The following is a 26937-nucleotide window of genomic DNA, read 5'->3' on the forward strand; positions in this document are numbered from 1 at the left end:
TCCCTGTAGCAGCTTGTGTGAAAGCCTATGTGCTAATAAGTCAGCTGAAATAAGTCAGGATATGTGAGGGGCTGATGGTACCGAGTAACAGAAGATAGGAGGGGAACTAGCTACTGAAGTGTTTGTGAATTGGTTCCTGTCTAGACTTGTAAATACACATTTTAATAATGGGGTACTATTTTGATTCTGTGTTTGTTTGTTTGTTTGTTTGTTTTTGAGACAGGGTTTCATATGTAGTTCTGGCTTGAAAGTTACTATGTAGACCAGGACTTGAACTCACAGAGATCCTTGGCTTCTGCCTCCTGAGTGCTGGGATTAAATGTGTGCACCACTATGCCCAGCCTTATGTGTGATTTTTGTAATATTACATTGTTTCTTGTTTAATTGAGAAAACAATTAATAAAGAATAGAGTTGTGGGCCGGAGGTGTATAGAGCTCAGGGATAGAGTGCTTGTCTAGCAACATAAAGCTCTGGGTTTGCTCTCGTACCACATACACACAAAACATTTGATTCATTACAAAATAATGTATATATTTTGCAGGGTATTAAATAGAGCAGAGTATTAAAGCTAACAGCTTGAGAAATAGCACCAGGAATATTTTCTTAGTAGACTTCATGGACCTGAATTATAGGCACAAGTTTTACAAATACTATGTAAATTATTTAGTGCTGGCTAGGCAGTGTTCAGTGGAGTTTAAAGTAAGAAATGATAAAACTAAGTTAGTATTCTTGTCTTGTTTTCATAGGATCGTTGATGGTACCGTTGTAGCTGTTTCCAACAAAGTTCAGTGATGAAAATTATTATTTTAAACAAGATACCTCCAAGTTAAACATGAAAGGAAAACACTGGGAGCGCTTCAGTTCTGACAAGGCAAAGAGTACAGCATTTTCCAGCTAACTTGTCATGGCACCTTTCTAAGAGTGACTCTTGTCATGCACCCCACCGGGAACATGGATGTTGGCTTTACACGGTCTGCTGTTCAGACCCTGTCCAGAAGCCACTGCAAAAACATCAAACAAAAGATTTCTCAGTGGGAAGGAAGAGCTAACGGTGTAACTAAGACAGCTAAGTTTCACCCAAAGGACTTTGGAGTGAGGTATAATAACTGCCACCAAGAGAGTCCCCCTCATAAGCGTCCCACTGGTGAGGAAAGGAATGGGGGTTTACCCAGGAACACAGACACCAAAAGCCGGGACCAAAGTGAGGATGAAAGCGAGAGTCGGAAGTGTAAAGACTCCCACCCCTCAGAAACTAAACTAGACTCCAGCCGGGTATGTGCTCGGGTCAAACAAATCGAAAGCTGCCAAGCTGTTGCTGTGGATCCGGAGGCTTCGCTACCTCCAGGAAACTTCTATACCTCACAGATACCGTGGAAAAGCATAGGAGGACTTTCCCCAGATAAAGTCTTAAATTTGGCCTTAGCACCTTGTGACTCTACAGAAAAAGAACTGGATTTCAGTGTTCTGGATAGTTCTTATGGAATAACCAAGAGCTTGGAAAATATTTATTGTGAACCTGAGGGTCAGGAATGTGGCCCGTCTGTAAATCCTTTGCCCAAACCCCGTAGGACATTCAGGTATTTATCTGAATCTGATGGCGTGCCATATAAAGAAAGAAACTGTGACCAAAAGTACTGTGAAAATATTTTCTCTGCAGACTCTTCTTTGGCCTATTCTCAGGATCCTGAACCAAAGAAATATGGTGGGAAGATCAGAGGGAGGTCCAAAAGGTATGTGTTCATCGTGTAGTCCGTGATTGTAGTGCATTGAGTCATTGGGCTGCTTTGCCCTTCAGTCCAAGTTTCTTTCCCACCTTGGAATATGGGCTTCAGTGGAGGATAGAGATATTGATAGCATAGAATCAAAGTAGAAGGAGAAAGCAGACATGTAGAAGTATAGGTAATACTTGTGATTTCTAACACCTAAAAGCACTGGAAGGCTTTCCAATTCTTCAAGAATTTCTAAGGTTGGGTACCGTGGTGCATATCTGTATTCCCATCACCAGGAAGGCTGAGGCAGGAGGATCAGCACAATTTTAAGGCTAGTCTGAGCTACATAGTGACTTAGAAACCAGCTTGGGCTCCATAGCAAGACATTGTCTTATCCCCTTCCACAACCACCAAAAGAGCTTTCTGATAAGCAGGTCCGTTCCTTGACTTCATTTAGGACATGCTGGCCTCAGCCTCACTTTTAATTAGGGAGTAATTCATGAGGCTGGAGAGATGGCTAACCAGGTAAGTCCACTGGATGTTTTTCAGAAGGCCCAAGTTTGATTACCAGCACCTACATGGCAGGTCACAATCATCCAATTCCAGAGGCTCTGACACCCTCTTTTGGCATCTGTGGGCACCAGGCACACAGGCATGCATGTAAACAGAACACATACATATAAAATAAAAACATTATTTATTATTTTTGGGTTTTGTTTTTGAGACAGGGTTTCTCTGTGTAGCTTTGGCTGTCCTGAAACTCGATCTGTAGACCTGGCTGGCCCCAAACTCACAGAGATCCACCTGCCTCTGCCTCCTTAGTGGTATTAAAGGCATGTACCATCACCAGCCATCTTCATAATTTTACACCCAAGTCTTTTCGATTTCTGTCTTATCATTTAGAGATAAAAGTTTTTGAAGGTGTAACTTTAAAATACATCTTATTTCTTAAGGAAATCCTTTGAATTTGAAGATATTCAGCACTTTCGGAACTCACGGAAGATTCATGAAGAACTTGGAAGAAATGCTGGTTCAGCACTTTATTACACACAGTCCGAGGATAATATCTATGAGGATATTATATGTATGTATTCACGCTCTGAAAAAGTTAAATTTAATGCACGTTTGTGGTGCTCATCATTGTACAGGGGTCTTTTACAATCAAATGTATCTTGTTTTAACTGTGTTCTAATATGGAAACACTTGGTGTATACATTTTCTCATCATTAATGAATTTTACAACTAGTATCATGGATGACTCAGTTGATTTTTTTTGTTGTTTTTTTGTTTTTGGGGGTTTTGTTTGTTTGTTTGTTTGTTTGTTTGCTTGTTTTTTGAGACAAGGTTTCTCTGTGTAGCCCTGGCTGGCCTGGAACTCACACTGTAGACCAGGCTGGCCTCGAACTCAGAAATCCACCTGCCTCTGCCTCCCACTTGGAGGCACTTGCTGGGATTAAAGGCATGCGCCACCATCCGCCCGGTTTGAAAAGTAAATGTTCTCAGTGTAGTGTTCTGAAAGTTCTTTAGCTTGGATGAACATTGGAGTGATGTATAAATTCAAAATGCCATTGGTCTTACAACCTTACATCCCCATGAGAATGTAGAAGAAAATCATTTTTTTCTTTAGCTATAGTCACCGTTCCCACTTAATTATATTCCTCTAATTGGTGTTTATGTGGTTTTTTAAAGATCCAGCCAAGGAAAATCCCTATGAAGATATCCCAGTGCAGTCATTCCCCATTTGGAGATCTCCTTCAGCATGGAGGCTGCCGCCTGCTAAGAGTGCCTTCCGAACACCCAAGGTATAAGCAGAGGCTTCACTGAAGAGCATGTACACTCTGATGTATGGTCATACAAAAGCTTATGGTGGTTTAGCTGGGGCCCCAAACTAAGGGGCACTGAAGGTAGATTTTATTGTCAGTGGGAGTGTTTTCTTTTGTTTTGTTTTAAAGATGGTATACTAGTTTCTTTTAAAGGTATCTTTGCTTTGCTATTGGTTGGGTAATTTTAGTATTTTAAAAAAAACAACTTATTGTATTTAAAAAATACAATTAGTATTTAAAAAAACAATTTGAATTTTTTCAAATTTCACCCAAGGGGGAAAATTGAGATAGGTCTCACTATGTAACCTCCAATGGTCTAGAACTTACTTTGTAGACCTGGGTGGCCTTGAACTCACAGAGATCTGCCTACTCTCCAGAATACTGGGGTACTGGGATTGAAGTTGTGTGCCACCATGCCCATCCACCCAAGAAATTTTTACATGACCACAGATATATAGGTATGTAATTGGTATACAAATTAAACCTTTGCAGACAATAAATCATAAAGATATTTTATAACAGTTATATATATATATATAATTTTGTTATTTATTCAAGGCAAAAAGCAAATATGCATACTAATGAAGTGGGTATGCAAAAAATTGAATCTTGGCTGAGTGTGTGGTAGGTGGATCTTTGTGCATTTGAGGCCAGCCTGGCCTATTTAGTGAGCTCCAGACCTGCCAATGCTACATAGTGAGACCCTATCTCAACCTTGCCTCTATCCCAACCCCTGAAAAAAGGATGAAATCTTTACTGCATATTTGTTGCTATAATACAGAATAATAGAAGTTTGTGGCTATTTCAGAAATTGGAAATTTTGTCCTAAATGAAAGCCAACATTTATTACATGATGTTTAAATTGTTTGTTATGTATGTGGGTATTTATCATTTGCCCATGGGTATGTGCACATAAATGTTGTGTCCTTGGATGGCAGCAGGATCTGAAGGTATAGACTGTTGTGAGTTCCCCAACATGGGGGCTGGGAACTGAACTCAGGTCCTCTTGATATCAGTAAGCGCTCTTAACCATTGAGGCATTTCTCCAGCCCCATCATTTAATATTTTTTTTATGAAACTCAAGTTGTCGACTCAAATAGGAATTTTAAAATCAAATATTCTAACATAATAAAATCCACTACTAACACACACTAAGACACAAAAACAGGAATATATTGAACTCTCTGCTTTCTGTAATTAAGCCATCATGTTTGCAAAAGCAGAAAGAGCACTGAGCATGTACAGTGAGAACACTGTAATTTCTAGCATGCAGTAGTCTGAGCTAGGCATGTGCTGCTGTTGCATAATGGGACAGCATGCACAGTGCAAAGGGCTCATGCTCTGTGCTCAGAGCCAAGGCTGCATGGAGTCACCAGGCAGCACAGGTGAGCACTGCCAAAGACTCTTCACGGCCTGGATTAAATTAATTTTGTTTGTTCTGAAACCTTTTACTGTTACTGTTTTTTTTTTTTTTTTTTTTTTTTTTTTTTTTATGACTTCCCCCCATCCGGTCACATTATTGTCACAACCCATGGCTGCAGACAGGCCAGGCACTTTTTAGTTCTCTGTAGTTTCCAGTGCTCCCTGTTAAGTTCTTGTCAGCCTGGGCCTCAGTTTCTCACACACTCTCTGAAACTCAGACTCATAGCTGGAGTTGGCTGAGGTGATGAGCTATTACCCCTTGAGAATTTGATCATGGGTAGAATTTTGGATTAGAAAACAAAGAAACTACATTACTAAGATGAGAAGGAATTGCAGATCCCCACTTGGGATGAGTTTAAAGGAAAGATATGCATTTATTTTCCAGGGGATCTTTGAGTTTGTTTGGAAGCATAGGCATTCCCTAGAGATCTTATTTGACCAGTGTGTCTCCTGTTGTAGCTTCCTCCCAAACCCCAGTTCCTTCAGCGGAAGACTATGGAACTGAAGAACTCTCAAGCATATTTTCGAACAAAGCTCACGAAGGACACCACTTTGCCTGTCACCTTAACGGAATGGAAACTTTTCCGAGCTGGAGAAGTAGCTAACAGGAAAAAGAGAAATCTCCCACGGGTGAGGAGTCCAGCACACTCAGTCTTCAGATCTCACCCCAGCATCTTAATAAAGGGGAGTGAATAACATTAGGATGAACTGAAAAGTAGGTTAGAACTTAGCTGTTAGAATCAGACTTGGAAAGGCCTCTGTGGTCTTGGCTATGGTTGGACATCAGCTGCCTATCTCAAGCAAATGCCAGAGTCTCAAACAACAGGAGAGTCTGTTTATTATGCCAGTTCATTTATGTACCAGAGCAAGTGCAGCCTTGTGCCAGGGTTTACAGGTTTTCAGTAATGATGAAATATGTGCCTTTTATTAGGATTAAAATGTCTACTCAGAGGTGGAAAAAAGGAAACCAGACTTACTTGGTACTAGAGACTATCAGAAGCCATTTGAAGCAAGTGAGCTTGCCCTCAAGGGAGGGGAAATGCATTAAGTGCCCCCTCCACCATCTTGCCTGGAACTGTTAATAAGAAGAATACTTTTTAATGAGATTACTTGTAGCTATATTTTCTTTTAGGAGAGACTTTTGTGAAGTTACATGAAGATATTTTCAGGATTGGAACAATAGAATAGCACATAGATACATAATGAAATCAGATGATTGAAGTGTTTTCCATAATGCCAGGTGAACTAGGTCATATATTCATTTAGCACACACATTTTGTTTAACATAAACAAAAGTCAAACCTGTTTCTTGGGTTAGTGACTATGAACAGATTGGTTCCTTGGTAAATCTTGTGTCTCATAATTAATTTAATCTTTCTGATCTGTTTTCTGTTCTCACTCTTGGACAGGCATCCTGCAGGAGCTTTCTCCTCAGGAAGATGGCTCTGGCACCCACTGAGGCCTCCATGTGACTCTAGTGCATTATGTGTTCATAAAACAAGAATGTAGACTCTTAAGGGATTCTGCTTAAAATTTCTGACCTTGAAATGGCATTAGCAACTGTTTCAGAGGATTGTGGGCAGTAGGGTTAAAGGAGACAGAAGAGAGCCATGGTGTGGCTCCATGTTAAAGCTGTTGTCCCACTTGTGTGAGGCCCTGGACTTAGTCCTCTTCTTCACAAAGGAACAAGCAAGAGAGCTCTGAGGAGACTCTGGGTGCTGCCAGTGCTTCCAGTGGGTGCTGTTTTCTGCATTGCTGAGTCTGATACCAGACGCTTTCCAACAACAGGTGATAGGATCACCTCTTTCAACTCTTTCTTTTCAGAAAGAAAGAAAGAGAGAAAGGAAGGAAGGAAGGAAGGAAGGAAGGAAGGAAGGAAGGAAGGAAGGGTGAGAGAGAGAAAGGAAGAAAGGAAGAGAGAAAGGAAGAAAGGAGAGGAAGAAAGGAAGGAAGGAAGGAAGGAAGGAAGGAAGGAAGGAAGGAAGGAAGGAAGGAAGGAAGAGAGACAGAGAGAGAGACAAAGAGAGAGACAAAGAGAGAGACAGAGAAACAGAGAGACAGACAGACAGACAGACAGACAGACAGACAGACAGACAGTGAGACAGGTCTTATATATCATAGGTTGGTCTCTAAGTCACTTTGAAGATGAGGTTTTTGGTTGTTGTTGTTGCTAATGCCATTTCAAGGTCAGAAATTTTAAGCAGAATCCCTTAAGAGTCTACATTCTTGTTTTATGAACACATAATGCACTAGAGTCACATGGAGGCCTCAGTGGGTGCCAGAGCCATCTTCCTGAGGAGAAAGCTCCTGCAGGATGCCTGTCCAAGAGTGAGAACAGAAAACAGATCAGAAAGATTAAATATACCTTCTCTGTGTAGCTGGTTGTCCTGGAACTTGTTCTGTAGACTAAGCTAGCTTCAAACTCACAGAGATCCACCTGCCTCTGCCTCCTGAGTGCTGGGACTGAAGGCATGCACCACCATGCCCTGCTAAAGCTGGATGTCCACCACATTTAAAAATAATGAAGGCAAAATCTTACAAAAATATTTTAAGTTCTTTTAGGATGTCCCATATGCAATACAAATTTTGGTGTTTTGAACATCTTCAGGAATATTCCATAAGAAAAGCAGTTTTCATTTATGTCCTCTTTGACTGTTCCAGCTGTTCCTGGAGGGGAAATTGCTTTCAGATCTAGTCCATATGCCTGGTCCCCACCCTTCCTTCCTTTCTCTGCTCTGGAGGGCTGTGTGCCATTGATAGTGGCTTCCCTGATGCTGTAGTGTTTGTGGCTGCCGAGTAAAGCAGTTGCTTTCTGTGGTTTCTTAGAGCATTCTGCAGTGTTTGCTGCAGCTGCGAGGTAGGAGCAGGCTCCTACTCAGGCTCCTGCTCCTGGTTCATAACTGGAAGTGGAGGTCGTGTCTTGCTCCCATATTCCCAGAGCAGTAGTTTCCTTCAAAATATGTGGGCATACTTTTGATTCTACTTTGTAAATCCACTTAATATTTATGCTATCGTGGGTGTTTCTGCACTAAAACTTGTTTGCTCCCAAAAGTCTTCTCTGTGGTCCACAGAGGCATCTTTCTCTTTTGGATTTTCCTCCTTACCTTTTTGTAAGAGCAACAGTGAGAAACACTGGCAATTTTTTACTTGAATGGCAGCTACAGAGATCCTGTAAGAGAACAAACTCAAACACAGATGTGGCGAAGGTTTGCGCATGCTTCTCACATGCTTCTGCTTGTGGAGTGGCTCGCCTGCGGATCAGTAAAGAGACATGGACAAAGAGCATGAGCGAGCGCTCTCCTCAGCAGTCTGTTGACTCATCCTGCAGTGGGCTGAACAGTTCTCTGGCATTGTGTTACCTCAAGATGAATACTTAAGCTTAGAGTCTTAGGAAAAAAGAAAAGTAGGCACAGAGAAGTTACTCCGCCCCTTGTTTAGATGTTTGCTGATGTCATGGCTCTGCTCCTTTTTCTATTTCTCCTCAGTCTGTATCTCTGTGTGTCTGACTGTCTCTTATACACACATACCTTTTCCCCAGCATTGGGAAAGAATTCTGAGTGTCTCTTACTAAATAGACACCTCGATGAAACAATTTAAAAATAAATGATCTGGTCGCAGTTGCTTGAGGCGCAAATTGATGAGTGGAACGGGAGGAGGCCTAGTTCTGTGTGGAGTCATTTGCATCTCCCATTTTTATGACAGCTCTAAAGTTAGCTGCAGCATTTACACCCACACTGGCAGAGTGCGCTCCTTTTGACAAAAACTCCGTGAGCGAGATTATCTTCTCTTGGGAGAAACTCCTGAGAGCAGAAATAACTCAGCCCCACCCTGCAGTGTGTGACTGTTCCCCTTCCTGTTCTCAGCAAGTGAGAACTTGAGCAGTCTTACTCACAGTAGGGAGCACAGTAGCCACATTCCCTGCGTGTTGTGGCACGGGAGTGACACAGAATCTCCCCAAGAAGCTGTGCTGGGTTCATCTGGGAGGGCGGGGGCCTTTTCACTTTTCTTTCCTGGGTTGTAGATACTGGTATGAGAACACACATCATCTAATGATACCATTTTAATCTAAAATTGAAAATGTGAAGGTTTTTCATTACTCAGTGGCTCTTTCCTTTAAAGAAGATTTAATGTGTTAAATGCCAGTCATACAGATGCCACAATGCCTTGGTGGTGGTGGCTTTGACTTGTAATTTTCTTGCTTTTTTTTTTTTAACAGCTTGTTTTGAAAATAAATGATACATTTGAATCTAAGAGAGGGAAGAAGAGGGTAAAGTTACAGCCTTACACTGGAAAAGAAGCCCCCTCCTCAAAAGGTAAGAATGCTACTTGCTCTTCAGTTTGTAGCTGTCAGTGTGTTAGTGTCCTACTGCTATGACCAGCATATCCACAGAAACAATTACGGATGGGAAGATTTATTTAGGCTCATGGCTTCAGAGGGCTCTGTCAGTCATTTCAGCTCATGGGGGCGAGAGCATGCACAGACTAGGAAACAGAACAGAGAGGAGGCCAGGCCTGGGGTTATAGCCTGTGACTGTTAGTTAGGCCCCTCCTCCTAAAGTTCTCAAAGCTCTTCAGAACATTGCCAGCAGCTGCAGCACAAGCATTCAAAAGCACAAGCATGTCCCCACATGAGCCTCTGGGGACATTTTGGATTCAAACCATAACAGCACATGAAGGGAACATTGTTACATAACTTAGTGTTTGATTAGACAGAGTCTCACTCTTGAGTTCTAGTCGGCCTGGCACTCACCATGTATCCCAGACTGGCCACGAGCTTGCGATGAGCCCTCTGCTTGAGGCTGCCAGCTTAGGGAATTCCAGACAGCAGCGACCACACTCAAACCAAGTGCTTCAAGGACCATTTTCAATTCCTTATTTAATTCAAAGTAAAACATTATGCAAATGAATAAATAAAGCAATTATAAGTGATAAGACTACTCTTCCTTAGAATAATTATTTTATCATTCCACTTTGATCTCTTATTTGTTCCTTTTTAAAATTTTTTATTTATATGAGTACACTGTAGCTGTCTTCAGACACACCAGAAGAGAGCATTGGATCCCATTACAGGTGGTTGTGAGAAACCATGTGGTTGCTGGGAATTGAACTCAGAACCACTGGAAGAACAGTCAGTGCTCTTAACCCCTGAGCCATCTCTCCTCCCCTGTTTATTCCTTTTTTGAGATTGGATTGTGGTCTGTAGCCCAGGCTGAACGGGAGCTTAGAGTCCTTCTGCTTCAGCCTCGAAGGTGCTGGGGTACAGACATGTACCAGCATGGTCAGCAAACAAGCAGTGCCCAACTTGTACCACATCTCTGAAATTTAGCAGTTTATCACGCAGATGGTTAGAAAAAATAGAAAAATACTATAGCTTAGTTCAGAAACATTCAGTATTCACAACAAATTATAAGTGTTTTCATAAAAACTCATGTGAGAAAGGCTGGGTGTGGTGGTGCACACTTGTAATCCTGCCACTAGGGAGGATGAGGCAGGAAGATTGGTGTTCCAGGCCAGCCCAGACTCTCTAGGAAGGTGCTGTTTCTCATAAACCCCTCTGAGGGCTGCCAAGCACCTGCCAACCTCCCTGTGGCCTGGGATTCGGACCCAGCACTGCCACAATGAAACAGCCTCATGAGCTCTCAGCTTGGTTGTCTAACAGAAATATGTATAACTTAGCAATTTCAGTTTCTGCTTATACAGTTCCTAAGTAAGAAGGCCCTGTCAGAGGACAAACACTGTTTCTTGTTGTCACAGATTTACAGAGAAATGCCCTACATCCACTTACAATCTATTCTACACTGAAACAACTTAATTGTGTAAAAATAAAATCATCCAGGTTCCAAAGACTGTTCTTACTGTGTAAGACTGGTTTTGATACAGAACAACACAGTGAGCTGCTTACCATGTTTAATGTGTTTCCTAGTGTCTTTTTTTTTTCATGTGTCGGTATGTGTGCTGTGCATGTGTGTATGTGTGTTTACATGTGTGGGTTCACATTCAGGTGAAGGCCCGAGATTGATCTATCGTTCTTCTGCCTTACTCCTTTGAGGCAGGGGCCCTCAGTCAAGCCCAGACCTCTGATGCAGAGGGGGTTAGTACTGGTATGGATCTGTCTCCGCCCTCTGGGGCTGTTACAGGTGCTGTGTCCTCAACCCCTGGCATTTACAGAGTATGGGATCCAGACTGCAGGCCTCTCGTGTGCATGGCAAGAGCTTTCAGCAGGTAGCCAGCTCCACAGCCCATGTTCTCCTGTTGCAAAGGGAAATGTTTAGACATGTTTCCTTCTCCTCTGGGCATGAAGCACCTTTGGCTAGTATTATTAATAACACATGTTTAATAAAAAGATTTTATCTCATCTGTGCCATCCGTAATGGCACATTAGGAGGTAGGCACTACTTGTGTCATAGAGAAGCTGAGCCAGAGGAGGAAGTGTGGATTTGAGTCAAGAACCATGACTACAGGAGATCTTACTTCCTCTGTGGCAGTCACTCTCCAATGTCCCCATTAACATTGAATTCCAGACAGCTGTCTCTTGTGTTTCCTTATCCCAAGCAAAGGCATCACCAAAGGGTTTCTCATTAGTATAATTCAGAGCTAGATACAGAAAGTGGAAACTGAGACAAGACACTGTGTTAGATTCTTTCTAATGTAATACTGCTAATTTTCTAAATTTTTTGTGACAGAGATGATTGATTTATAGATAAAGGAAGTAAATTTTAAGTTTCGAGTTATATAAAATTCGACGACACTGGGGCCAGAATGAGTGCTTGCAAAACATCTCCATTATCCCTGCCCAGGGAGATGCCTTAGTGTAAGGTAAAAGTGCTCTAGCATGGCCTAATGGTCTGCTCGTAACTCATGCAACCCACATAAGTAAAAAGCTGCGTGCTATAAGTCAACCTTATAGATATTAAATATAGGGTCTCTACATAGCCTCAGCTGTCCTGGAGTCGCTCTGTAGACCAGGCTGGCACCAAACTCATAGAAACCCACCTGACTCTGCCTCCCAAGAGTTGGGATTAAAGGTGTGTTCCAGCATGCCCTGCTGAAGCTGGATGCAGTGGTGCACACCTGCAATCCCAGCATTCTGACAGTGAGATGGGAGGGGGAAGATAGGACAATCGTTCAAAGCTAGCCTAGAGTATACAGTGCAGTCAGAGCTAGTCTGGAGTATACAGTGCAATGACAGGCAGTCTGAGAGACCTTGTCCCCAAAGAACAAAACAGAAAAGTAGAAAGAGAGAAAGAGTTCACAAAAACTTATCCTTGACTGCTACCTGAGTGCTGCATCATACAAACTCACACACACAGAATTTCTTTTAATTTAATTAGAATGTTATGTTTTAGTTTAAAACTTATTTAACTTAAAAAATGAAAATGATTGCCATTCAACTTAATAACAGTCTAACATTGGTAACTGCTTTCGGCATACAACATTCTGAGTAGATTATCTTTTTATGCTTATGGGATCTTAGTAAAATTTGACTCTTCTGGTAAATTTCACGTGTTGAGATGTGTCTCTCTGTGTTGACCATGCTGCCCTTAAACTCTGAGACACGAACAACCCATCTTGTGTGTGACCTCTAGGACTTCAGGTACACCACACCTGCCAAAGACAAGGTCTTGAGGAATCAGATTTTCCTTTTTGTTATAGATAAAAATCTTATTTTTTGCTTTAACTTATTTATTTTTATTATAAACTTGGAAAGTTTTCATATTTATCAATAATTTATAGATCTGTTTTGTGAATTGCCTATTCATAACCATTTATCATTTTTTCTGCCATGTGGTTTTTTTCTTATGTGTATGCATGTACATATGTGAATGTTCGTGGTGTGTGTGTGAACATTTGTGCACATAGAATCCAGAGACCAGTCTTAGCTAGTCCAGCCTACCTCGTTTTTTTTTTTGATAGTTTCTGACTGTCCTAGTGTTCACTGAGTAGGTTGTGCTGGTTGGCTAGTGAGTCCCAGTAGTGGGATGATAGACACTTACCACTGTAGCTGGCTTTTCATATGGATTCTGGGGAGGAAACCCAGGTCTCCATGCTTGTGCTGTAAGAACTTTATAAATTGAGCTGTCTTCCTAGACCATGCACCCTTTTCCTATTTGATTTGTAATAGCTATTTGAATATTAGGAAACTTACTTTTGAGCCAGACAAGATGGCACATGCCTTTAATCCCAGCACTGAGAAGGGAAGGCAGAGGTAGGCAGATCTCTGTGAGTTTGAGGCCAGAATGGTCTACATAGTGAACAAAGATACCTTGGCGGCAGACGAAGAAGAAGAAGAAGAAGAAGAAGAAGAAGAAGAAGAAGAAGAGGAGGAGGAGGAGGAGGAGGAGGAGGAGGAGGAGGAGGAGGAGGAGGAGGAGGAGGAGGAGGAGGAGGGAGGAATTTAGCTTTAAGCTGTTGAGAAGAAGAAGAGGAGGAGGAGGAAGAGGGAGGAATTTAGCTTTAAGCTGTTGAGAAGAAGAAGAGGAGGAGGAGGAGGAGGGAGGAATTTAGCTTTAAGCTGTTGAGAAGAAGAAGAGGAGGAGGAGGAGGGGGAGGAGGAGGAGGAGGGAGGAATTTAGCTTTAAGCTGTTGAGAAGAAGAGGAGGAGGAGGAGGAGGAGGGGGAGAAAGGAATTTAGCTTTAAGCTGTTGAGAAGAAGAAGAAGAGGAGGAGGAGGAGGAGGAGGAGGAGGGAAGAATTTAGCTTTAAGCTGTTGAGAAGAAGAGGAGGAGGAGGAAGAGGAGGAGGAGGGGGAGAGAGGAATTTAGTTTTAAGCTGTTAAGCATGGTGGCCCATGTCTTCAATCCCGGCGTTTGGAAGGCTGAAGCAGAAGGATTGCCCCAAGTTTGAGTCTAGGTTGTGCTATATAATAAAGTTCCATGTTAGCCTGGGCTATAGAATGAGAACCTGTCTTTAAAAGCAGAAAGAAAGAAAGAAAGAAAGAAAGAAAGAAAGAAAGAAAGAAAGAAAGAAAGAAAGAAAGAAAGAAGAAAGCAAGCAAGCTCTTGTGTCTTCAGTAAATAGACTTCTTTTTCCAATTTATTTTTCAGTTTTTTAATTTACTACTGAGCTTTTTTTTTTTATTAGCTAGAAATTTTCATTTTTTTCCTTCTTGTTTTTGAAACAGATCATGTAGCCCAGGTTGTCTTAGAACTCACTCTGTATAGCTGGAGCTCGCATTAAAACCCTGATCTTCTGTGTCAGCCTCTCATGTATTAGGTTACAGGGGTGGCCACCAGGCATGACTGAATTTCAGAATGTTATATAATCAAATTTACACGTTTTAAATTTACGAATGTTAGGCTCTGATTTTTCTGATACATTTAAGGATTTTTCTTTTCTTTTGCAATTTCTAGTTTGATTTTTCTTTTAGACTTAATGTAGAATTTTCTAAAAAGACTGTATTACATCTTATTTATTCATTGCGTTGTGGGTGGGCGGTGTGTTGATGCTGTGATGTGAATTTGGAGGTTAGAGGACAATTGAGAGCAAATGTTATCCACATGATCCTGGGATTTAGCTCACCAGCCTTTTTCTTTTTTGTGAAAGAGCCTCACTATACACAATTAAGAGTTCCTTGCCTGCCTGGAACTCTTTGTGTAGACCAGGCTGGCCTGAATTCACAGAGATTTACCTGCCTGTCTCCCAAGTGCTGGGGTCAAGGGCATGAACCTTTATACCCAGTGAAGTGTTTTAATTTACTTATTTAAAGCCCCCTTTGGGATCTATCTGCACACACTCTACATAAGGATAGTGTTCTTCCTGAGTCCTTTGCTATTTTTAAAAACGGTTTTTCATTTTTCATCTTTTGGCAAATTATATTTTTAGAATTATGGTATAGAATACTGTATTGGTACCAGGGTGCAAAGCCCCTACATTCAATTGTTTGTATACACACACACACACACTCCCTTGTGACGAGTGTAGCCCCTATCCTCAGACCATGCTAAGCCTTAGCTTAAGCACTGTAGTAAGTAGCATGGTGGAGTTACCATCTGCCCTGCTCCTTGCTCAGGATGTGAGTCAGGTCTTTGTGTAGCTCTCTCCTGTGCCACCCACCTGTCAGTAGCCACGAAGACAGCTTCCCTGAGTCACAGTGCTTCTGTTCAAGCCTCTCTTTGGTTGTTGGCTACTGCATCACACATAGAGCCTTCTCCATCCCCTCACTTCATGTCAGGACATACCCATCAGTCCGAAATCACCTAAGTGCAATGTTAAAGTATCAGGAAAGGGAGACACATTCACTGAACTCTCATGTGTGTTGTATTATTACTGCTGGATTTTGACATAAGTTACTAATTTCTTACTGTGTTTAATTTGTAAATGATCTCACACACTCTCACTCAAATCAAAACCCCATCAAGTATGTAGGATTCAGTACTGTGTTTCACATCCCATGTTCTCTTTCAATAGCTCGTCTAGTTTGACCTTTGCGATCTCTCGGGCCAGACGGTGGCAGTTTCCCATTGTCCTCATCCTCTTGTGCTTCCCACTAGGAGACAATACAAACCCTCCTCTCTTCCCTTTTTCCAGGTGAAACCAGTGGGAACGAGAGCGATGCTGAGTACCTGCCAAAGAGTGAGTCAGCGAGCTGCTCCCTTCCTCCCGTGATCCTGGCTGCGGGTGGAGCAGCGCCTGCCTTTGTGATTAAGAGTGTTTTTCCCCATGTGAAGTTCACATTGTAGGCCATTGCTTCATTCTCAGACCCTGTTGAGATTTGCGGAGCTAAACAGTACATTCAGCTGTTTGACAACATGACAAATCTCCCCTAGTGGAGTGAGGTAAACCAGGATGGTTCTGAGGACAAGTTCTGGAGAAAGCAGGCCTGCACCACATGCCCAGGCGTGTGCACATGCCAGAAGAGTGTGTGAATGATCCCCATCGGCAAGCACTTAGCCTGACGCGGCTCATTTCTCTCTAGTAACTCAAGCACAATTAAGTGAATTTTCCATCTCTGTCGTTAAGAAAGGAGAGAGATGTTTACATTTCGCTACTTCTATTCCAGGTTACTAGGCCCCTCTTGGGTACAGAATCCTTGCATGCCTGGCTCTTGCTTGTACAGACACTTAGCGTGCTCTGCGTCTTCATGAGGTGGATTGTCATGGCAGGTTTCATTTTGTTTCTTGTTTAACTGGCTGACGCACAGCACCACAAAGAGCAGAGTCACAAGGTGTCAAAGCTGAGCCAGTTCTGACACCCTGATCTCATGAGTAACAGCCTTGTGCGCCTCGCTGGCCTAAGCTGCTGCAGGTTTTAGATTTTGTAGTCTGACCAAAGATGAAACTCTTTAAAGATGAGCATCACGGGTTCAGCACTGAGTGGACGATGACTAACTTATTGCAGTTGCTAATGAGAAGCAGGAGCAAATGTGTCTTGACTTGAACTCAGCCCTTTGGAGATGAGCACACTTTTTCCTAGAATATCCAGTACACTGGGTAGTTCTAGGGAACCCTTCCTGGTTGGATGTGTAAAGAGTTCTTAATATTTGATCCACAGTGTACCATATTTAGTGGTAAAAGTCATCGTATCTGGTGGAGGGGATAACAGTCTCAGTGTGGTTGTGGTCTGTGTTCTTCAGATGTTGAGCATTCTTTCACCTACTTCTGCCACACATATTTCCTGGCCTGAGAAGTGTCTGTCCCATCTGTTGCTGTTTACTGACTGAGCTGTTCTCCTGTGTTCTAGGCATCACTCCTCTGTCAGATGGCTGTGCAGCAGAGGCTGTCCTGTTCCTAGCTCTCTCTGCACTTTTCTGTTTGCTGCTCAGAAGCTTTCTGATGTTTTTCAGTCCCTTTACCCATTCTTGCTCTTACTTATGAGCTAACCATGTTCTATTCAAAAGTCAGTGTGTGTGTCGTGGGGTGTTTCACCCATGTCTTCGTCTAGCAGGCTCAGACTTTGTTCTTATTTTTCTCAAACAGGCTTTCTCTGTGTAGCTCAGGCTGTCTTGTTTTGGTTTTGCTCTGTAGTCCAGGCTAGCCTCAAACTCAAAAATCTGCCTGCCTCTCCTACCAAGTGCTGGGATTAAATGCCTGCACCACCACTCCCCAGGCAGACTTTTACATTATGGTCTTTGATCTGTATGAGTTGGTTTTTATGGAGTGACAGGGTCTAGTTTCAAACTCTCTTGTGGGATGGATATTCTACAAGTTTTCCCAGCATCCCTTGTTAAAGAGGCTTCTCCTTTCCCTGGTGTGTGTTTAGTTCCTTTGTCAAAAATCAGGTAGTTTCAGCTTCTGGCTTTATTGCTACACCTCCTATTCCAGAGGTCTGTATGTTTAGTTTTTAAAAATCATTTTAGATTTGTTTTTATTATTTTTACTTATGTCTATCAATGTGCATGTGAGTATGGGTGCCTGCAGAGGCCAGAGGTGACAGGTCCCCTGAATCATCTGACATGGGGCTGGGAACCAAACTCAGGTCCTCAGGAAGAACAGTATATGTTCTTAACCACTGAGTCATCTCTCCAGCCGTCATGTATCTTTTTTGAAGAACTGTCATTGATAAAAACCACACCTATTATTAGTAATGTGTGCCAAGGAAGAAAGAGAAAGGATGGGTTCTTTAATGAAAGGTTGACTTTGGTTTTGATTTGCCCTGCCTGTACTTAGTCTCTGCATAGGACTTGGTCCTATTAAATCCTTCCCTCTTTCATGCTTTCACCACATTACCAGAAAGGTCATCTATTGTCACTCTAGTATTTTTTTCTAGACATTTTGCGTGTGTCCTGGTGCTCTGCCGTGAGGGATATATATATATTTTGCATACATAGAGTGTGCACTACAGATGTATGGTACATCAGTTGGCACATGCATGTGAGTCCCAGTGCTTGCTAGAGATGGAATAGGACTCTCCAATACCATCGCCCAAACAGGGATATTTGTGTAGAAGACATTTATCTGCTTATCCAACAAATGACCACAAAGGATTTTCCCTGTAAGGGGCATGACTTGTGGGGCTAGAGATAGGATAAGGGCACAAGGGACTCTGACACTGTGACCTCATTACAGACCGCCACAAGCGCTTGGCACAGCTGCAGCAGTCCTCCAAGAGGAACCCCCACTACCAGACCTTGGAACGGGATCTGATTGAGCTGCAGGAGCAGCAGCTTTTTGAACTCTTCGTGGTGGTTTCTCTGCAGAAGAAGCCATCAGAGACAAAGTACATTCCCCAGGTCATACAGCAGTTCCCTAGCAAGGTAGGTGCAAAGTGGCCAAGAGGCCTCCCAAGGCCCCTGCATACTCCTTGGTCATTTCCTCTTATTTATTGTTGTCTCTGCCAGCTTTTTACCAACACTGAGATAGGATCTTACCCAGGTTCTCCTCGGCAATCCTCCTGCTTCAGCATCCCAAGTGCTAGGAGCCACCAAGCCAGCCTTGCTGTTGTTAACACTCTTCTTTGGTCTCCTCTGCCTGTCTCACAAAGGCATCCGTCCATTTCATCAGTCATTACAGCACTGGCTGGCTGTGGGTCTGTGCTTGACCCCTTTGGGCTCTGGGCACTGTGACCCTAAACAGCAAATACAACTTAGAGCAGTTCCCGGGCCACACAGGAAAGGAGGAAGGGTTTTGTTTAATCTTTTACTTTTGCTATTCTTTTTTAGCTTGTTTTGTTGGCTTTTGTTGGTTTGGTTTGGGGGTACTTTTTATTGTTCATGTGTTTTTGAGATAAGAGTTAGTCCTCTCCTTCTGTCATAAGGTCCCTAGGGCTCAGCCTTGGCAGTAAACACTCTCACCTGCTGAGCCATCTCACTGGCCCCCAAAGTTATTTTTTATTTTATATTTAATTTTTTTTCACTCATTGTACAGAGAACCCTCATCTGTGAATTGTGTGTTCAGCACCATGCAGAGTGAGTCTTAAGAGCACTCGCTCACCCACTCCGTTCTGTTTGTTACTTGCACCACAGCACTTCTTAGGGTTGTTTGTTTGTTTGTTTGTTTGTTTTGAGACAAAGTTCTGTTGTGTAGCCCAGTCTGTCCTGGAACATACTATGTAGCTTAGGCTGACCTTGTGCCTCAACTTCACATATACTGGGCTTTTTAGACATGAGCTTCAATGGCCCGATAATACCTCTTATTTGGATGACCACTTGGTCACTGCTGGACTGGGGTTCTCTAACCCTGAATTGCATGTTTCACCAGAGCCAGGGAAGCACAACTGTACTGGGATCTAAGAGACATTTCCTGCAAATGGCCTCAACACAGCCAGGTATGGTGACATGCCTGTAATCCTGGCACTTAGGAGGCAGAGGCAGGATCATCAAAAATTTGAGACCAGCCTGGGCTACAATTGAAAGACTGTGTTTCTAAGAAGAACCAAGAGGCGAGAAGGGGACCTTAGCAGTATCCCATAGTGAATAACTCTACAAGTCAAATCTCTCATACAATTCTCCAGTGTTACATAGGAGCACCATGTCTCAGCAATTCGAAGTCAAATACTATTGTAATCATATTTCCTATCTGGAGGAGCTTTTTTTCTTTTCCTTTTAAACATTCCTAAATTGTAATCTAGGTTAGACTTCATCTCCCTGTGTAACTCAGGTTGGCCCTGACCTCAGCCTCCCAAGTATTAGGATGACAGGCATGTACCACCATGTCTAGCTTAGGAAGACCTTCACATTCCCCCTTCCAAGTTTTAATTAATTTTATAGCAAAGCAGAGCCTGAATTAATAGGTGTTGTACCAGAGAAGGACATACTTACATGGGCAGATGCATCGAGAATGCCTTCAGTGGGGCTAGAAATGCGGCACAGTGGTTAAAAGCAACTACTGCTTTTGCAGAGGACCAGAGTTCAGTCCCCAGCATCCATGTCAGGTGGCTCACAGCCACTGTCACTCCACTGCCCAAGAATCCAGTGCCCTTTTCTGGCCTCTGTAGACAACTGCACTCATCCACACATCCACACAGGGATACACAGGCATACAGAGAATTAAAAATAAAAACAAATGCCTCCAGGTGCTTGATGTTTTTGTGCCTCGGATGCTGTCAGTTGGAGGGATGAAGAGAACCCTCTGGAGGCCCGTCTGGATTGTTGTGGAACACCTTAGCTGAAGATGACTGTGAACATATTACAACTAACAAAATGTGTTAGGGACTTTTTTGGAGTGTGGTACTGGGATCAAGGCCACCTGCATGCTAGGCTTTGTGCTCTGGAAGCTAAGCTCCCAGGCCTGATGCTGTCCTGTTTTCAGAACAGAACTCTGTGACAGAGAATACATGCATATTTTTTTAAAAAAGAATTTGACGTAGAACTTAGATTTATTCTCTTAAAAGCAATATCCCAATGAAACATCTTTGCTGGTTTTTTTTCCATAATGGTATTTCATTTATTCAATGAAAAAGATGGACAGTAAGCCACTTTTGTTCATTTCTCCCAGACTCTCAGAACTCCCTTCCCTCATTAAAACAAAACCTAAAGGAAAAACAACAACACCCAAAAACCCACACTGAGAAACACAATTGTACAAAAACCACACAGTATCCAAGCCCGCCCCTCACAAAATTGGATGGGTGTTATTACAGAAATGATACCTGACTGACAGTCAGGGAAAGAGCTGTGTTGGACTCAGGTTCTGTAGATTATCAACATTGTAAAATTATCTCCACTTGCATATCTCAAACTGGAAAGTGATCGAATTACAGACCTTAGGTTACAGACAGCCACATTACGAACCAGAGTCCTATTCTTCCAGGATTCCAGGAAGAAGACTAGTGTTTGGAGTCCGTCTACTCTGGGGGAGAATGGAGGGGAGGAGGGGAACCCTGGCCACAGTCGAAAGACACTGGGGTCTTCCTGGAGACAAATGAGAAAAGTAAGCTCCCAAGGAACAAGCTCATTTCTATTTCCATGCAAGACTCTAGAGTACAAAGAAGGAACAGGGTTTCCTTAGTTCTAGCACCCCAGGACTCTGTGGTGACCTGGGCACCTGCTCAGAGGCAAACCCAAGAGTCTCAAAGGCAAATCTCACCTGTGGTTTTTTTTTTTTTTTTTTTTTTTTTTTTTTTTTTGTTATTAAGAAATGCCTAGCCGGGCAGTGGTGATGCACACCTTTAATCCCAGCACTTGGGAGGCAGAGGCAGGTGGATTTCTGAGTTTGAGGCCAGCCTGGTCTACTGAGTGAGTTCCAGGACAGCCAGGGCTACCCAGAGAAACCCTGTCTCGAAAAACAAAACAAACAAACAAAAAAAGCAAACAAAGAAATGCCTACCTACACCTCCCGTACATACAGCTTTAAAGCACGCATAGAAAATACACCCATAAGGTGTTGTACCTTGCATGCTCAAGAATGAAACTGCCACTTAAAGTTCTGCCAAAACCACCTTTTGCTACTAATGGAAAGACAGCAGGGAGGGAGAGAGGAAAGGAAGGAGGGAGGGAGGGAAGAAGGGAGGGAAGGGAAGAAGGGAGACAAAACCAAACCCATCTAATTGTCCATCAGCAGGGGTAGATACAGGCTCAAATTACAGCGTTTTCTGTGGCTCTTCCTCTGGGATGGCACCCCAAACTTTAAGCCCAGCACTTTGGAGCCAAGTGAGGTCCTTGTGCCATCAGCACGTCTCCATAACCCTGTGACAGATGGAATGTGAGGTCTCGGAAAGACAAAGTACAGGAGGCTGCTGATGACGTGTGGACATTTCCACTCTCATTCTGCACCTCGGTACTGCTTAAGAAATCCCATTCACCCTGGCCGCAGCAAGAGGTCAGTTAGGGATCTGTACCCCGCCACCCTAACCAAGTTGCCTGAGACAAAATGTTTAACATAATCTACTTAACCCATTTTACATTTTTTTCCTTTGTTATAGGAGGAAGGTTTAAATAACGTGCAACGTTCATCTGGATTCTGTGCTGTCTTTTATAGAGAGTTCTACTCTCTTCTTCTCATGTCCTCTCACTTAACTAAATTTAGACTGCCTTTTGAAGTACAAGATCACTTTTTGTTTGTTATTTTGAAACAGGGTCTTATGTATCCCAGGCTGACGTTGCGCTCTCTGTGTAGCCAAGGTTAGCCTTGAATTCCTAATTCTCCTGCTTCTACCTTCCAAAAGCTGGGGTTATAGGTGGACAGCCCCATGTCAGAGTTACACCACGCTTTGTAAGAGTTTTCTGTGCTAAAGTTTACAGAAAGTTACAAACCTGTAGTTAGGTGGCAGAGCTAAGGGAATGACTATATACAGGGTAACATTTAAAAATGGCATCTCTAAATAACACTTATCTGCCTTTTCTAAACATCTTTGATTATTAATCAGATAATGATTCCAGCTGGCTGGGTTTTTGCTGTATAATAGAAGGGATTTTTACTTATCTTAAATTCCATGATTCATGAAATACTGGCCTCCCACCAGTTTGAGAACTTCATCTAGATCCTCCTCTGGAGGAGAAACTTCAGCACTGCCTCCCTCACTCCAGGTTATGAGGTCTTCACTGGCTCCATCTGTCAGATGGGATTCTTTACTCTTAGCACCAAGCTTCACTGAGAGAAACCTCTGTGTGGCACAGCAGGCTTCCCCAAGACCAGGCTGAGGCTTGTTAGCGCCTGTTCTCCATTCTCATAGGTTGATCTCTGTACTCTCGTTGTCTTTCAGGGTGACCATGGCTACAAGCAATCCAAAGACACTGAAGAGAGGCTCAAAGTCATCCCCAGATTTTGTTTTCCTGATTCAGAGGACTATGCACCAACCTTAGAACTCAAGAGGTAAATCAGCTCCTTCTGATTTCAGTTTGCTGGAACTGTGTATAGAATCCATTTCTGACATATGGATAAAGTCAGGAGCAGGGAGAGTCACATGAATGCACACAAGCAGAGCAAGCTGTAATGGGGCCGGGGAAGAATTAGAACATTTCTTGTGAGAGCTCACGAAAGAAAAGCATTAATTTCAGTGTTAAAGAGAAGCAAATTTATGAATCTCCTTAGTTTACCAGTCCTGTAAAATGGGTCCACATCACCTTCAGTTAGCTAATGGCCCAAAGTAACCAGGTTAAACCTAGAAACAGTGAAGCAGAACAATTGTAGTTGTCTTATTTCTCCTTTAAATTGTCAGAAAAAGCTGCAGCGTGGGTTCTGTGTTCCTGTGTAGGGTGTTCCTTTGTGGGTCTTATACAGACAGAGAGCCCAGCCTGATAGGTATGGATAACTGAAGCATTAGAAATTTTGTGGGATGAGGGGGAGCGGGGATAATGGTCCAGTAATGAAGAACGAGTACTATTGCAGAGGACCTGAGTTTGGGTCCCAGGGCCTTTGGTCCAGCGCCTCACAGCTGTCTGTAATCCCAGCTCAGGAGGAGTCCACACCTCTGTTCTCCAAGGGCATCTGTACTCACATGGACACACACACACACAAATAATAAAAATTAAAATCTTTAAAAAGAAATTTATTTAAGGTGTTTAGAGGAAATTATCAGTTTTAACTTCTAAAACCACTATCACTTTCAAATCCTGCTTGCTTTGTTTTGTTTTTGAGACTTAAAGAAAAAAAAAAAAAAAAGTACTACTGCTCGGCCTAGAACTTGATATGCAGACCAGGGTGACTTCAGACTCTCAGAGTTCCCCTGGCCTGTGTCAGTGGGCGGAATGCTGGGTGAAGGCATGTACCACCGGGTCTGGCTGAAATCCTAATTTATAAGTAGGTATCTTTGTTCAAGCTGTTATGTGGGCATATTAATTAAAACAAGTCTGTACTGTCAGCTACTCCAGGGTCCTAAGACGAGAGGATCACGCGAGTCCAAGAGTTGAAGGCCAGGCTGGGAAACATAGTGAGATTTTGTATACAAAACAAACAAGCAAAAGTCAGGAGAGGTGGCTCAGTGGATGAGAGCACTGGCTGCTCTTCCAGAGGATGCAGGTTGGACTCTCAGCACTCACACGGCAGCTCACAGCCAGCTATGCAGCTAGTCCCAGAGGGCCTGATGCTCATCTCTGACTCCACAGGCGCTGCATGAGTGTGGCGCATTCATCTGTACATTCATCTGTATCTTAAGGCATATCTTAAGGGATGGAGAGGTGGCTCAGTGGTTGAGAGCACTGACTGCTCTTCCAGAGGTCCTGAGTTCAATTCCCAGCAACCACATGGTGGTTCACAACCATCTGTAATGGGATCCAGTGCCCTCTCGTGGTGTGTCTGAAGACAGCTACAGTGTACTCACATAAATAAATCTTTAAAAACAAACAAACACCTTAAAACAATAAATAAGAAAGGGAAACTAAATTGTAATGATTAATTATGCCATTTAGGCGAAAACGCTTATATAAATGAACCATTTCTATGCTGATGACCTCCTAGCTGATTGTCTCAGTGATTGCTCGCCCCAGTGCCCTGCCTCACCTCCCAGACCCAACTGAGCCTGATCACAGCTCTCCATCTTTTAGCTTTCAATGCTAATACTCCACTTTGTCACCTGCTGTCTGTGGATGCAGTGTCTCCGGTTGGCCTGGCTGCCCCATGGTTGGCTTCTTCCTCCTGCATTATGTGTGTTCTAGAATATTTAGGAAATGCAGAAGAGGAATAAAAAGCAAAGGCAGTCTGCTGCCCAGAAATCACCACTGGAAATACTCCTTCCCAACAAATTTTGTCCATATTTGAATATAGATTCATCAGTGCTGGAGAGATGGCTCAGAGGCTAAAGAGTGCTCGCTGCTCTCGCACAGGACATGGGAGCTCACAGCCATCTAAAACTTCAGTTTCAGTGGATCTAAAACTCATTTCTGGTCTCAGTGGGCACTATACATAGTGGTACACAGACAAATATGCAGGCAAAACACTTACACTTATACACAAAAAATAAAACTGAATTTAAATATCAATTCATTATTTAAAGCTGAGGTTCTTTGGTTAGTAATCAAATTTTGTATGGGACATCTTTGGGTATTTTGTAAGTGATGCTCATTTTTGGCCCATATTTATAATGAGGAGTTAATATTTTTCTATGATTTGTATATATTAAGAATATGATTTTTTTTCCTAACTTTGTATGTGTATGAGAAGGAGGACTGACATGCATGCTCCTATGTGGAGGACAAAGGACAAAGTTCTTGCCTCTGTCTTGTTTGAGAAGGATTTCTTACTTCTCTACTGTTTATGTCAAACTAGCTGGCCTTAAGCCCCCTTCTGGGGATTCTCCTGTCTCTGCCTCCTGTCTCACTGTAGGAGAGCTAAGATTACAGATGCTATTGCATCCTGCTTGGTATAGACCTGCAGGTCTGTATCTAGGACATACTAGTGTGACAAGCACTTTATCCAAAGAGTCATCTCCCCAGCCCAGGATGTAATTCATGTTTTCTAACACTGTTCCATGTGGCCTTTCAGAACCAAACCAAAGAATTTGGAAGAGAGAGATGACATTATCAAAACCCTTTATAGCTTGCTTACCTGTATGCTTAGCTAAATTACATATTCAACAAAAGGGAAACAAGATTGATTAACAAGATTGATTAAACAAGATTGATAGCTAGCAAGAGTAAATAAGAAAAGGGGAAAAGCAATACCAACAGCTTGTCCCATACCCTCTCACAAGGACAAGGCCTGGGCATTCTGTAGGGTAATGTGACTTGAAATAAATGGGTATTTCTGTTTCCTCCTAGATCACAAGACTCCTTTTACTTGTTCAGTGAGTAATGCCTTAAGCCACTATGTTTCATTTTGTTTTCAGTGAAACGTTCTCCTTTGTGTTGACTGGGGAAGATGGAAGTCGGTGGTTTGGCTACTGTAAGAAGCTTTTGGTGAGTTCCAGATTGGTGCCACAGAGTTGGTTAAGGAACAAGAAAGGCTATTAGCAACTTGAGAAGTACTATCTCTGCATGACTTTAAGGGCTCCTTCATTATTTGCACAACCAAGAAGCTGCATTAAGGCTAGATATGACTCAGTGATTAAAAATCCTGGTTGGTCTTCCAGAGGGCCCAGGTTCCACTCCCAGCACCCATGGGGAATGGCAGCTCAGGTATCTATAACTCCAGTCCCAGGGGATCTGGTGCCCTCTTCTGGCACTTTACAGGTACTGCACATACAAGGTACATATACATACAGGCAAAACACCTACCTTGTACACATCAAACAAAAATAAAGTTTTAAAAAAGAAGTTACACTAGCTTTACATAGCAAGAGCAAGATGACGGTCACCACAGAATGATCCAGGATAGAAAGTCTGCGGGTTCCACTGATGTGTTTCTTTGCAGTAGAGAAAGTAACACAAAGATTGAATGTCAGTCCAGCACATTTGCAGAATATTGTCCAGAGAGGCGGCAGAAGAAGCTGAGTTCCTATCACCTAATTTTTTTTTTTTTTTTTGCTTAGGCACTAAGCCTGGGTAAATCATACCTTCCTCCTGAGTACTTCCCCAACCTTTAAGCTCACTCAGAATGAAGGTTCAGCTCCTGTTCTGACTGAACAATAGAGAGAAGCCTGTGTACACTTGTAGTCTGTTGACTTTGGTGTCATTGCTTAAGCCCAGAAGTTTGGAGCAAGCATCAGCCACCATAGGAAGGGCCTAGTAAATAAATAGTAATAGTTAAAATTAGTAAATCTTTCATCTGCTTGATTTTTTGTTTTGTTTTTGCAGCCAGAAGGCAAAGGAAAGCGGCTCCCTGAGGTGTACTGCATGGTCAGTCGCTTGGGGTGCTTCAATCTTTTCTCAAAGGTGAGTGAATCGAGGCTCTGTGGAAGAGAGATGTCCACAGGTCTGAGGCGGTTTTAGTGCTAGTGGCTTCACTGGAGAATACCGAGTGGTGAAGACTTGAATATCCTACTTGAGAAAGTCCCCCTCCTTAGGACGGGGTTTTGCTGTGTAACAGCCCCAGCTATCCCAGAACTTGCTTTGTAGCCCAGGATGCCTTCAAACGCAACAGAGATCCATCTGCTTCTGTGAGCGCTGGAATTAAAGGTGTGCACTCAGACACCGTCTTGGGTTTTTTCTTCTAAAGATTTATTTTTATTTTGTGTGCATGGTGTTTTGATCGCACACATGTCTGTGTACAACATGTATATATGGTGCCCTTGG

The 26937-nt window shown here is 42.7% G+C and overlaps 1 protein-coding gene across 1 annotated transcript in view; it reads left to right on the plus strand.

Moving 5' to 3' along the window:
* Positions 1-26937, plus strand: part of Dennd2c (DENN domain containing 2C) — a 69211-nt gene that overhangs the window by 27334 nt on the left and 14940 nt on the right. Inside the window, exons 2-11 of the mRNA XM_034500005.2 lie at positions 748-1731; positions 2664-2794; positions 3400-3512; positions 5415-5585; positions 9172-9268; positions 15483-15527; positions 17960-18147; positions 22533-22642; positions 25593-25662; positions 26500-26577. Of these exons, the coding sequence (XP_034355896.1) occupies positions 935-1731; positions 2664-2794; positions 3400-3512; positions 5415-5585; positions 9172-9268; positions 15483-15527; positions 17960-18147; positions 22533-22642; positions 25593-25662; positions 26500-26577 (1800 nt within the window). The 5' untranslated portion in view covers positions 748-934. The remainder of the gene's footprint in view (positions 1-747; positions 1732-2663; positions 2795-3399; positions 3513-5414; positions 5586-9171; positions 9269-15482; positions 15528-17959; positions 18148-22532; positions 22643-25592; positions 25663-26499; positions 26578-26937) is intronic.

The sequence above is a fragment of the Arvicanthis niloticus genome, chromosome 4, assembly GCF_011762505.2.
Source record: "Arvicanthis niloticus isolate mArvNil1 chromosome 4, mArvNil1.pat.X, whole genome shotgun sequence".
Classification (NCBI taxonomy): Eukaryota; Metazoa; Chordata; class Mammalia; order Rodentia; family Muridae; genus Arvicanthis; species Arvicanthis niloticus.